This window comes from Sus scrofa, chromosome 9 (assembly GCF_054392235.1).
Source record: "Sus scrofa isolate SSC_HxYL_T2T_F1_AM1 chromosome 9, Sscrofa_HxYL_maternal_Yorkshire_Landrace_v2.0, whole genome shotgun sequence".
Classification (NCBI taxonomy): domain Eukaryota; kingdom Metazoa; phylum Chordata; class Mammalia; order Artiodactyla; family Suidae; genus Sus; species Sus scrofa.
The window spans coordinates 5,147,192-5,160,296 of NC_139391.1; the positions used below are offsets into that span (position 1 = coordinate 5,147,192).

The 13,105-nt window shown below is 40.6% G+C and overlaps 2 protein-coding genes across 2 annotated transcripts in view; one reads left to right on the forward strand and one right to left on the reverse strand.

The window, feature by feature from the left end:
• Positions 1–13,105, forward strand: part of LOC100737856 (olfactory receptor 51G1) — a 204,716-nt gene that overhangs the window by 128,351 nt on the left and 63,260 nt on the right. The gene's annotated exons all lie outside the window — the stretch shown is intronic.
• On the reverse strand, positions 5,374–7,817 carry LOC100737700 (olfactory receptor 52J3-like). The gene has a single exon (XM_084978214.1). It carries the CDS (start codon positions 6,307–6,309, stop codon positions 5,374–5,376), a length of 936 nt encoding a protein of 311 aa, XP_084834340.1. The 5' UTR covers positions 6,310–7,817.

Genomic DNA, 13,105 nt, shown 5'->3' on the forward strand with positions numbered 1-13,105 from the left:
AAACAATTAAAAATAAATATTTACTAAATAAATCATTTTACTCAGACCTATTATCAAGTAGAACATGCTAAAAATTGTTTTCTCATGCTTTAAAAAAATAATTTGATAGTTTCTGTTCTCAAGATGGCAGTCTATAGGAGTTCCCGACGTGGCTCAGTGGTTAACGAATTTGACTAGGCGCCATGAGGTTGCGGGTCCGATCCCTGGCCTCCCTCAGTGGGTTAAAGATCCAGCATTGCCGTGAGCTGTGGTGTTGGTTGCAGATGCGGCTTGGATCCCGCGTTGCTGTGGCTCTGGCATAGGCCGGTGGCTACAGCTCCGATTGGACCCCTAGCCTGGGAACCTCCACATGCTGCAGGACCTCAAAAGGCAAAAAGACAAAAAAAAAAAAATATGGCAGTCTATATAACTATTTTCATTCCCCCAAAAGTTCTAGATATATCAAAATGTATATTAAAATTTTTAAATTTTTATTGAAATTTTAATTTAAAATTTATATTACAGATAAGTGAATCATAAGTAAAACTTCACTAGAAACAGTCATTCATAGACAGGAATACAAGACCTAGAACGTACCTGCCAACACGAGGGGAAGTTACATTCCCAAGTCAGGGAGGATGGTAATGTTTTTTGTGTCTTGAGGTTTTCAAGCCAGAGGAAGGAAAGAACACAGAACAGATTCTTAAAGACTAGGCAGAGCTGTCTAATAGTGTGTCCACTAAGCAAAACCCCACCCTCGTTGGGTTTTGTGGAGGTACCATGGTGTATCTATCAGCTGTGTCCCCTTTGCAGATTTCAAATACTCATTCTTCCCACTGTTGGGATTGTGACTGAGAGTTGACTCCCTCTTTGGTTCTCCTCTTGCCTAAGGAAACGCTCCTAGTCTAAGATCAAATCTCTCTCCCAAGACGGTCCTCGGTGTGACTAGCTGATGAAGTGGTACAGAAGCTCGCTCAGTTCACCCCAATCCAGGACCGCTGTGCAGGGCTATGCCAGCTCAAGAGCTCCCTGTAGAGACGTCTGGCTCATGCCTTTTTTGCCCCTTTATCACCAATCACTGTCTCCTTCTTTTGCATACACCTTCACCCACATTTTGATCTTGAGAGCAAGGCTATGTTCATTTTTTAATGCCAATGTTTCAAATTACCAGAAATTTAGTGCCTTAAAGCAATACAAATTTATTATCTTACAGTTCCATTGGAAAACAGATGCATTTTTCACGAGCTGAAATCCAGGTGTCAGTACGTCTGCATTTCTCTCTGGAGACACATTGGGAAGAGTGTGTTTTCTTGCCTTTTTCAGCTTCTATAGGCTGTTGCCCACATTTCTTAATTCATGGTTTTTTCCTCCATTTCCAGGTCCAGCAAAGAAAGGTTGAATCCTTCTCACACAAGATTACTCTGATCTCGCTTTTGTCATCACATCTTCTCTGATTCTAATTCTTCTGATTTCATTGTCCACTTTTAAGGCCTCTTGCGATTACTGTGGACCCACCTAGATAGCCCAGAATACTCTTGCTATCTTAAGGTCAACTGATGAACCACATTAATTCCATATGCAACCTTCATTCTTCTTGGCCATAATACTTAACATACTCGCAAACTCTCAAGCTGAGGACACGGACACCTTCAGGGCACTTCTTCTGCCTACCGCAACATCCAGTTAAGTTTCCTACATGCAGATCTCCATCTCACAATGCGTTTTCTAAGAACCCAACCTGCAAAAGCTGGTCCTTGAAGAGTTTAGAAGAAAATCACAACAACAAAGAAAAACTCACTGTAGTCACCAAACATTCAAAGATTATCTATGACATTTTTAAAGTGAGTTAACAATATAGTAAGAAACTGTGCTAAAGAGGACAAAATAAACCACTTCAGGTTTAAATAAGCATGTAGCTAAGGCTTTAAAGATATGAGAGAGAGACGAGATAGAAAGAGAAAAAGAGAGAGAGGGAATTACAATCATGGAAAGCACAAGATTTTTTTCTTATGAGAAGGATTGAACATAGAAAATTTAAGTGTCAAAAAAATTCATGTTAAAGAACTTAAGACTAGAATTGAAACTTCTTTAAATAAAAAGTGTGAGTTTTTAGGAATAGGTAGATGGTAGTTCACTTGTGGCACAGTGAGTTAGGGATCCAGCATTGTGACTGCAGCAGCCTGGATTGCTGCTATGTCACCGGTTCGACCCCTGGCCCATGAACTTCCCAGAAGTAATAAGCAGATAGTTTCTCTATATAGTCTTATGAAAAATATAAGGACTGGAGTTCCCTTCATGGCGCAGCAGAAACTAATCCAACTAGGTTGTGGGTTCCATCCCTGACCTCAATAAGTGGGTTAAGGATCCGGCATTGCCGTGAGCTTCGGTGTAGGTCACAGATGCGGCTCGGATGTGGCATTGCTGTGGCTCTGGCGTAGGCCGGCAGCCATAGCTCTGATTAGACCCCTAGCCTGGGAACCTGCACATGCTGCGAGTGTGGCCCTAAAAAAAAAAAAAAGGAAAAAAAAATCAATAAAAAATATAAGGACCAACTATGTATATTGAACATGACCTTTAAAAAATTATAAATCTAGACTTAATATAATGAAATTTCAGAATATGAAAATTAAGATGTTCTTTCCAAAGAACATAGAAAAAATAATTTTCTCAAAAGAGAAAATAAAATATTGTCATCATATGTTCCACTAACAGCATTAGTTGACATAAAAAGTTTACTAATTAATTTTTTAAAAAACTAATAAAATAAAACTTTGTTTCAAAATTATATGAAATTTTTAGCAGTCAAACATGAGGCAAATGAGAACATACTTAAACATAAAAATATAATTATTACCAGAGCAGGTGAGGGTGTGGCTAGCAGCAATGGTTGGCTAAGAAATAACAAATAGATTCTCTATAAAGATTGCGAATACCAGAGCAAGAAAATATTCATGAAGATTTCTCGCAAAAATAAATTATTAAATGTATGTCACCCAATAAAAATGGTCATTTAAAAAGTTTTTTTTTAAAAACCTGGAAACACAATTTCACACAATTCTAACTTATGTGATATAAATAGACAAGAAAAAGAGAAAAAAGCATACTAAAATTTTCATGTTGTTCATAGTAGGATAGCTATAAATTAGTGTAATTAAAAAACGAATGCAGGAGTTCCCGTCGTGGCGCAGTGGTTAACGAATCCGACTAGGAACCATGAGGTTGCGGGTTTGGTCCCTGCCCTTGCTCAGTGGGTTAACGATCCGGCGTTGCCGTGAGCTGTGGTGTAGGTTGCAGATGTGGCTCGGATCCCATGTTGCTGTGGCTCTGGCGTAGGCCGGAGGCTACAGCTCCGATTCGACCCCTAGCCTGGGAACCTCCATATGCCGCGGGAGCAGCCCAAGAAATAGCAAAAAAAAAAAAAAAAAAAAAAAAAAAACAACGAATGCATAACCAGTGTTAGGAAACAACGTTAAATTGGGAAAGCATGAAATTTAGAAAAAAGAAAAGTATTGGAAAATATGAATTTAAAAAAGTGATCAAAGAGCAGGAAAGGAGAAATATATTCTAATTGAATACACTCCTGCTATCCAATAATTCTATCTTAAAGTATAAAATTTGGGTAAATGATCTAAAAACATAACCAAGAAAAAAATTAAAGGAAATATGGAATATATCTAGTTAAAAAAATAATATCAACATATATTAATAGATGAACATATAAATAAAATAAATGTTATCAAAAGCAAAATAACCTAGATAAAGTGATGTAACTAAATACTGTGACTGGTTGTAGACCTAAAAGTTTATGTACTATCATGTCAAAAACCACATGATATATTTTGCCTCTAGAAAAATAGGAGAGAAACTGTATTGGAACAGAGTTAAAGATGATTTAGAGTTTTATTTTGCATTTATTTTTATTAAGCATTATCTTTGAGATGAGGGCAACATTAAATGTCATTAATTCATGAGGTGTAGGAACAAAGATATTTATTATATTTTTAATTTAGTTTTATTTTTAAAAGTCCAAAAAAGAGGAAATAATTATTTTTTTTTGTCTTTTGTTGTTGTTGTTGTTGTTGTTGTTGTTGTTGCTATTTCTTGGGCCGCTCCCGCGGCATATGGAGGTTCCCAGGCTAGGGGTTGAATCGGAGCTGTAGCCACTGGCCTACACCAGAGCCACAGCAATGTGGGATCCGAGCCGCGTCTGCGACCTACACCACAGCTCACGGCAACGCCGGATCATTAACCCTCTGAGCAAGGGCAGGGACCGAACCCGCAAACTCATGGTTCCTAGTCGGATTCGTTAACCACTGCGCCACGACGGGAACTCCCAGGAAATAATTATTTTTTAAGATGGAAAAGTAAAGTGACAGCTGTAATGATACAAAAGATCATTGCTTGGTCTTTGGGAAATCCTACTCTCGAATCAGTCGAGAGCCCTTGGACTCATAACACGTGACCATGAATGGGCTGGTTTGATGGTTTGAACAGTAATGTCAGTGAAGGAATTAGAGACAGATCATGGGTTTAGGGTGAGAGGCCTTAGATGTGAGCATGGATTATTTTAAGGTCAAGTGTAGACAGAGAGAACAAAACAATAAAACGTTAGGCAAGGCCAGCATGCATCCCATAGGTAGAAATACTATGCGTGATTCAATTACAAGACCACGTTTAAGTTACGGGCCTGAGGAGAAAGAGAAAATCAGTAATACCGCACTGACTGTATTAGTGAGAATGAGTTTTAAAAGCTTATCTTCTTTGTGGCTGTCATTGCTACTGAATCTTACATGCTTGGTGGACCCCTCCACCTCAGGCTACAGATTTGGCAATTTTTTTTTTTTCATCCATGAACCTGGCTTTTTTTTTAAGGGTGCAATAGAATGCAAGCTCTGTAAGAACAGACATTCCTTTCAGTTTGGTTCTTTGATTCCTCCCTAGAGATTAGAACCACTCAAGACTTACAATAAACACAAAGTAAGTGTAAATTAAATGAATAAAAAATGAAAGCCTGAATGAATGAGTGGAATGACTGGATACAGGTTACAGAGTCAAATTTCCAGTACCACATTTCTCTAATTACAGAGCAAAAAAAGACCCACTGTAAAATTATTTCCCTGGAAAAGAACTGGTCTGAACACTATCAAAAACTCTGCATGATGACCTGCAAATAGAGGCCGCTCAGCTCCCTTTCAGGACAGCCCATTAGCCTTTGAACTAGAGATCCAAGGAAGTTTCAAAGATCTTGGAATCCATTAATCAGCAGTTAGGAAAAAAAATCAACTTGAATTGCAACCTGGAAGCAATGGGTTAAGACCAGGAGAAACTTAACTCAAGAACACACAAATTTCCTAGAGAAATCAAAATCCTTAGTAAAAGAATGTAGTAGGTCTCTTATTTTTTAATAAAGACACGGAGCACTGGCTCTCGTATCTGTTTGGTCCGCACCCCGTAAATGATGGGGTTGAGGGAGGGTGGGACCACCAAATAGAGGTTGGCAACCAGAATGTGCACATAGCGTGGGACGTTGTGTCCAAATCGGTGCGTGAGGAAAGAGAAGACCGAGGGGATATAGAAAACACAGATGACCCCAACATGAGAACCGCACGTGCTTAGGGCCTTCAGCCGTGCTTCTTGGGAGGGGAGGCGGAAGACCGCACGGAGAATGTGCACATAGGAGATGCCGACAAGGACTAGGTTCAGGAGAAAGAGAGAGACCACAAAGAGCCCGTAGATACCGTTGATACGGATGTTTCCACAGGACAGTTTGGCGATGCCCATGTGCTCGCAGTAGGAATGAGGTATTACGTGAGCCTGACAGAATGGTAGGCGGTAGATGAGATAGATCATGGGAAGAGTAAGCAGAACTGGACGGAGTACAATGCACAAACTGATGCCCCCCAGAGCTCGGGGTGTCAGGATGGTGGTGTAGTGGAGTGGAGCACAGATGGCCACGTAACGGTCGAAGGCCATGGCCAGTAGGACCTCGGCCTCCATGCCAGTGAAAGCGTGGATCAGGAACATCTGGGCCACACAAGCTCCGAAGTGAATCTCATGCGCATCCAGCCAGAAGATAGCCAGCATGCGGGGCACAGAGGTTGTCGAGAGGGCCAAGTCAATTGTTGAAAGGACGGCCAGAAAGCAGAACATGGGTTCCCGGAGGGCCTGCTGCGTCTTGATGACCAGCAGAATTGTGGCGTTGCCCAGTAAAGCCACGAGGTAGACGGAGCAGAAAGGCAGGGAGATCCAGGCATGGTCCTCTTCCAGACCTGGGATTCCAATGAGGAACAACGTGCTTGGGTGAAAAACGCTCCTGTTGTGATCTGTCATCCTGTTACTGGTCAAATGAAGTGAAGCCAGTTCTTGTGCTCCTGTAGGTGGAAACGAGACAGAGACAGAGAGAAATCAGAGGGGAGAGGATCTGGTATGTCAACTGCTAGCTATTGTTTCAGCATAGAGTTGACGTCGTGTTTACTGCACAAGTAGATCTGTTATTGAAGGACGTATTTCATCCCTACAGCCATTTGATAGACCAGCTCAAAGTCATGTTCAGAGCTTCTATTCTGCCTGTTGATTGAATTCTGACCCCAAGTATAAAGGCTTGCAACAAGCTCAATTCAGATTTCTTATAATTAGAGCCTGTCACTCACTTTGAAAGAGAATTAGATCTGATTCTACTTTGCGAAATTCTCTCCGGTGAGTGACACTGGAAATATCAAGACTACCCATGAGACCGAGTTAATACAGGACAGAGGCAGTTAAACATTCTTCAAGCACTCTTGAAGGAAAATAAATCACAGACCCAGGTGTATAGGAATTCACACAATCAAAACCTGAATTATTTGACTCCTCATTATTCACTGACAGAGATACATATGCAGAAACTCTGACCCAGGCCCAGTAGCCTCTCACAGACATGAATTCAGATTATAAGAGACACAACCATATGCTCACAAACAAGTGATGGCCCCTTGAGATCCCTGGCCAGGAGCAGAAATGGCCACTGTTCCTGACTTACAGACTGCATGGAGCATAAGTTGGAAAAGGGAAAAGGAGCGAAGTCTAGTGCTATTTACACTCTTTTTTTTTTTTTTTTCAAAAAAGTATTTATGGCTGCACGTATAGCATATGAAAGTTCCTGGCTAGGCATTGAATTGGAGCTGCAGCTGCCAGAGTTTGCAACAGCCATGGCAACAATGGATCTGAGCCACATCTGTGACCTAGGCTGCAGCTTGCAGCAATGCTGGATCCCTAATCCACTGAGCGATGCCAGGGATCGAACCTGCATCCTCACGAAAACTATGTCGGGTTCTCACTGAGCCGCAGCAAGAAGTCTTATTTACACTCTTTTGTTCATGCTCCCCAGCATATCAGGTATTTTCAGAACTTGTTAATTGTACCATTGTTATTGAGCTTACTCCTCCTACCAGATTCATACACTGCAACTGGGTGGAAAAGTCTGAAAGCCTCTAATGGTTTGTATTTGGGGAGGTATTTTCTGTAGCACACTGGGTAGTAGTGTCTCAGTAAAGAATCTACTTCTGTAATGATTTAAATGGAGTTGAGAGTAGCATATAGCACTACTATATATAAAATAGATAAACAACAAGGACCTACTCTATGACATAATGAAATATATGCAATGTTTTGTAATAACCTATATGGGAAAAAATCTGAATAAGAATACATACATACACACACACAAATATAAATTCATTATACATACACATACATGCACATAACACACACAATAGAATTGACTCTGCTATACACCGGAAACTAACACAACATTGTAAATCAGCTATATGTCAATTTAAAAAAATGAAATTGACAAAATAAATAAAGGGAATGGAGAAATGTACTTGGGAAATGCTTTCAAAATGCTGAAAAAGGAATCAAGCTACTCAGAATGGGGTAAAGAAATTTACCCAGGGGTGTATTGTACAGCACTTGTAATTCAAAATAAAACATAGAGGTTTCCCTTTTTCCTTGTCATAGCTTCACCTTCTTATTTTCATAATTCTTTCTTTTTCAATATGGAAAACATATCAGGGTGGGAAAAAAAAAAAACAAAAAACAAAACAACCTCTCCATCTTTTGTGAACTCAGTCCAGCAGAGAGAGAGCAAGTCCTGCAAAATGCACTGACTCGTATCTGTATTCTATAAAAACATAGACACCCTGGACATTTAAAACACCGCTGTCTGGTGTTACCATTGTGGCTCAATGGGTTAAGAACCTGACTAGTATCCGTGAGGATGTCGGTTCAAATCCTGGCCTTGCTCAGTGGGTTGCTGTGAGCTGTGGTGTAGGTCACAGAGGGGGCTTGGATCTGGCATTGACATGGTTGAGATGTAGGCTGGCAGCTGCAGCTCTGATTCAACCCCTAGCCTGGGAACTTCCATATGCCACAGGTGTGGCCCTAAAATAATAATAATAATAAAATTATTTTAAAAACCCCACCACTGTCTAGTAGAAAGATTACGGCCAAGGCCGAGGCTGGAGAGTCCCTATTGCTTATTCTGCAGCAATACTGGGAGCCCACCCACAGCAACGGGGCTCCACTGGCTTCATTCCTTCCTCCTGCCAGAGAAGTGTCCTTGATCCAGTGCAATTGTTAAACACTGGATCTTTCCGAACAGTTTCAAGGATAATCTAATAACCATTTAAAAACATAATTTGTTTTCTACCTGATGCAGGCTGGCCACACGGTCCATTCTCAGCCTGCTCTGCTCATGTGTCTCTCCATTTGCCGGCCCACCTCTGAGCAGAAATCAGTAGCTAACTCAGCTCTTTCTTCCAAGCGTATGGAAGAGACTTGTGCACGGCACCAAGCCGCTCAACACGATTCCTTTTTCTGAGCAGTGCACAGAAGGTGCATTTATATTAAGTGTCTGGCACCTAAGGGATATTTTGAGACTATATCCCATTTTAATCCCAACTTTACACAGAGTTCTAAGATTGAGTCCTCAGGGACGGCTCATAAACGTCCAGATTCTACTTCAGAAACAGAAAAGCCCAAGAGATATAGAAGCAAACAGAAGTGACGTAAATAAAAGTGAAAAAGGAGGGCGGTAAATAACAGAGTGATGGCACCTGCACTTGAACTATGTGAAAGCAGAGATACTGTATCTTCACGTGAATGTGACTCTGTGGCCCATACGGGTTACTGACCTCCTGCATAGAGAACACACTAGCTAATTTAAATTCAGATATTGTAATGAGTATGAAAGACTTTTTTCTTTTGCTGTAAGTTTCACTATTTCTCTTCACTGACAGTTTCTCCAGCTTTTTTATAACTGCTTTGAGTTTCCCTGATGAGTCTTAAGGACACGGATTCATGATGCTTTCTCCATACTGTTTTCCGTACATCAGTTCCCTACCACCACCACAATTTGACATGTACAAAAGTCAAATACCCTCCGATGAATTTCGCTCTAATTTCAGCGCCTCAATTTCAGTCCCGGATTCTGAACGCTGGTGTCTAAGTCATGGCTCTGTCACATACTAGCTGGGTCACTTTGACTTAAATATTTCTGTGCCTCAGTTTCCTTAGTAATAAGAAGGAACTCAAAATAGTGCCATCTTCATTGAGTCAATTTGAGAATAAGTTAAAAATTTTTTGTGCATTTAGAACAATATTTTGTACATAGTAAGTGGTCAATTAGTGTTCATTTTACTATTATTATTATTATTATTATTATTTTAGACTTTAGCTCACAAGAACAGTTCTGTAGATATTATTCATGCAAACCTGATTGAGGAATCACTTACCAATCCCTACCAATTCTATAGCCTTTTTATCTTCTAAGATCTCTAAGAATATTAAATATTTTCTAATTTAAAGTCAATCATATACATATTATATGGCTTTTATTAGAATATTATCTTTTAGAGTGAAATAATTAGATCCCATTAATACACAGTTGGAGCTTATAGGAATCTCCCTCAGGCAGTATTTCAGATTAAGAAACAAACCACTGAATACAGAGTATTAGAATTAATATCTTTCATCTAACCTTATCAGTATTTTTCATTATTCTCTGTGAGCATTAAAGTTATTTCCTGCACTTTCACAAATTTTGTTTTCCTGTGCCTTTACAATGAAGTATTCCTTTGGTTCAGTCTTTACACGTAGTCAGAATTAATCTTAAGAAGTTTGCTTAAGCATATTTCTTCCCCTGTGAATTTAAACTATAAGGTATCTGGTCTTGAGAACTGCCAAAGCATATCTTGGATCCATGAAGTTAAGCTAACTTTAGGATCAAGATAAGACACAGAATCTCCACAGCAAATAGTGAATCAAACTTGGTCCCAGTGACAGTTTAGTTATTCAAACAACTTATATAAAGTCGGACCAACTTCCCTATTGTTGTAAGAGCCAATAAATTCTCTGTAAGGAGTAAGATAGTTTGGGTTATCTTTTCAGAAATGTACAGTGTAAAATATCCCAACAGATACAAATTTAATTACTTCCTCCCCACCCCACTCCCCAGGAGACCTCTGTCCCAGTTGCCTTAATTCTGTAGCTCCAATCTGAACTGGTTGCTTCTCACGTGTCTGGCAGGACATACGAGTCTCCTGTTTTGGGTCCATTGTTTCTCTTATTTCACATCTTCCCATTTCACAGACACCTTCCTAGTTTTTCTGAAACATCTCCTTAGAAAAGTTCCAGAACCAAAAGTAGGATTGTGAGAGGTATACACTCAGAATCTTTGCCTGACTCTAAATTACCTTGCCTTCAACTATGACTGAAATTTTGGGCGTAGTCAGTATCAGTTGAATTGAGTCCACACACACTCCCATTCATGGGTTGAAGACTTAACCTTTCGTACCTCAGAATATGACCTTATTTGGAAATAGAGTCATTGCAGATGTAATTATTTAAGTTAAAATTAAGTCTTACTGGAGTGGGGGGGGTGCTTAATCTGACTGGGGTCCTTATTTTAAAAAAAGACCATTTGAAGGACAGATATACAAAAAGCACCATGTGAAGATAAAGGCGGAGATCAGGCTGATGCTTCTCCTTCCAGCCAGAAATGGCCAGCAAATCACCAAAAGCTAAGCAACATGGAACAGACTCTTCTCATTGCCAGTATTACAAGATTTACTGCACAATTAGTACATGACACGGAACTTGGCACAATGTCGTATAGAACCAAGGAACTGATTTTATAGCAGCAGGTGCCCACTGTACACCAATGGGCTCCTTTCCATGAGGTTCCCTGGTTACGTCCTAGACCATTAAGCCGGCAAACCAACGGAGTGATAGATTGGCCTGTTGAATGTACATGTTAGTTACTAGCTTAGAGATTAGAATCTACATTGAAAGGTCCATCCTCTAGGATACAGTACACACTCTGAACTGTCAATCATTTTAAAGACATAGCATCTGAGTCTGAAAACCAAGGGATAGTGGGATAATGGTTCCATTTACTATCACCTGTTTTGATCCACTTAAGAATTTGGGATTCTTAACCCTACGAGTTTCTGTGAGGTTGGAGAAGCTGTTTCCCGGGTTAGGAATGCTTCTGCCCAAATACACTGTTACCTCTGTCTGCTCTCCGGGCATTTTTGGGTTCTTTGTTCCAAGGGACAAGTAGATAAGACAAAGAGTTATAATCCTGTGTGTAATAACTTATCATGGTCATCAGGAGAAGGTGAGGCTGCGAAGGTAACAGAGAAAAATAAATTCAGTATCAAGCGACGTTCTTGGGCATATCTTGGAAGGATCTTGAATAAATCCTGAGAGAAATAAACACAACAACCCACAGCTAAGAGGTACATGGCTGTCACCTGGCGTTCCATATTAGTTTGGGTCTACTGAACAGCAAATCCCAGGACAGGATTGGATATGCAAGGAGTGCATTGCAGGAAATTCCTGTGAAGGGTAAAGACATAGAGACAAGAGGAAGGAGGTATATTTGGATCATGATATGAGTCATGTATCTTTGAAGAAGAGAGGTAAGAATAAGGAATTGAACAGGAAGAATTTTGGATGGTGTCATAATTTCCAGAAAGCTTCAGCCAGGCTATGACGGATTTTTTAATCAAAGTCATCTGTTGGGAAAGTCCTAAGTCCTTTGGAAATGACTCTGTGTTGGTACCTTACTCTTCTCAATTACTGTCAGAGAGAAGCCGAGGGGAAGTGTGGCCTGGGCACAAAGATGATGGAGGCTACAGCAGTAGTTTGGGTCTTCAGCCAAGCGTGCTCCCTGCTGTGGAGGACTGAGAGATTTAATTGACAGGGCCTCTAGAGTCCACCCTTGTGCCACACGGATCTATTTCTCAACTCAGGTTTGGAGACCAGATCCTCCAGGGTTCCTGTTGTGGCATTTGGTCTCAGATACTCATTCTCTCCACCTTCCATTATCTCCCCTAAATTTCCCTAAACCCCAGCTGTCACCTCTGTAGGTCTCAGGGGCTTATTTAATGGTATAATCCAAACTACCATTCTTGAACTGTCTGAGTCCTTGGTGATCATGCCCTTCTCAGGCTGGGTTGCTGTGTATATCCCTTCACAATACAATGAGGGAGGTGAGTGTCAGGAGATGCCCCAGGGAATCACATAGTTCCACACGGGTCCATCCATGTTGCTGCAAATGGCATTAGGGTCATTATCTATTGTATTTTCCCCCTTTATTCTCATGCTTTGTAATTGATTACTGTGTTTCAAACAGTAAGTAGGAGGCTACAATAATGCTACATTGTTGAGAGTCTGGATTGTGTTGTCTTCCTTTGGATGTTGAAGTTTTTTATGGCGTTTATTTAAGCTCTTTGTGTATCAGCTCTATCCCTTCAAGGCTGGTTTCATTAGAGTGGGCATAAGGTTGACCTTACTCCAAGGATAAGGGAACTCTTTTTTTTTTTTTTTTTTTTTTTTTTTTTTTTTTTTTTGTCTTTTGTCTTTTTGTTGTTGTTGCTATCTCTTGGGCCGCTCCCGCGGCATATGGAGGTTCCCAGGCTAGGGGTCCAATCGGAGCTGTAGGGGTCCAACCGGCCTACGCCAGAGCCACAGCAACGCGGGATCCGAGCCGTGTCTGCAACCTACACCACAGCTCACGGCAACACCGGATCGTTAACCCACTGAGCAAGGGCAGGGACCGAACCCGCAACCTCATGGTTCC

Excerpts from the sequence above, each read along its gene's own strand:
- LOC100737700 (XM_084978214.1), bottom strand. The coding sequence starts at position 6,309 with ATGACAGATCACAACAGGAGCGTTTTTCACCCAAGCACGTTGTTCCTC.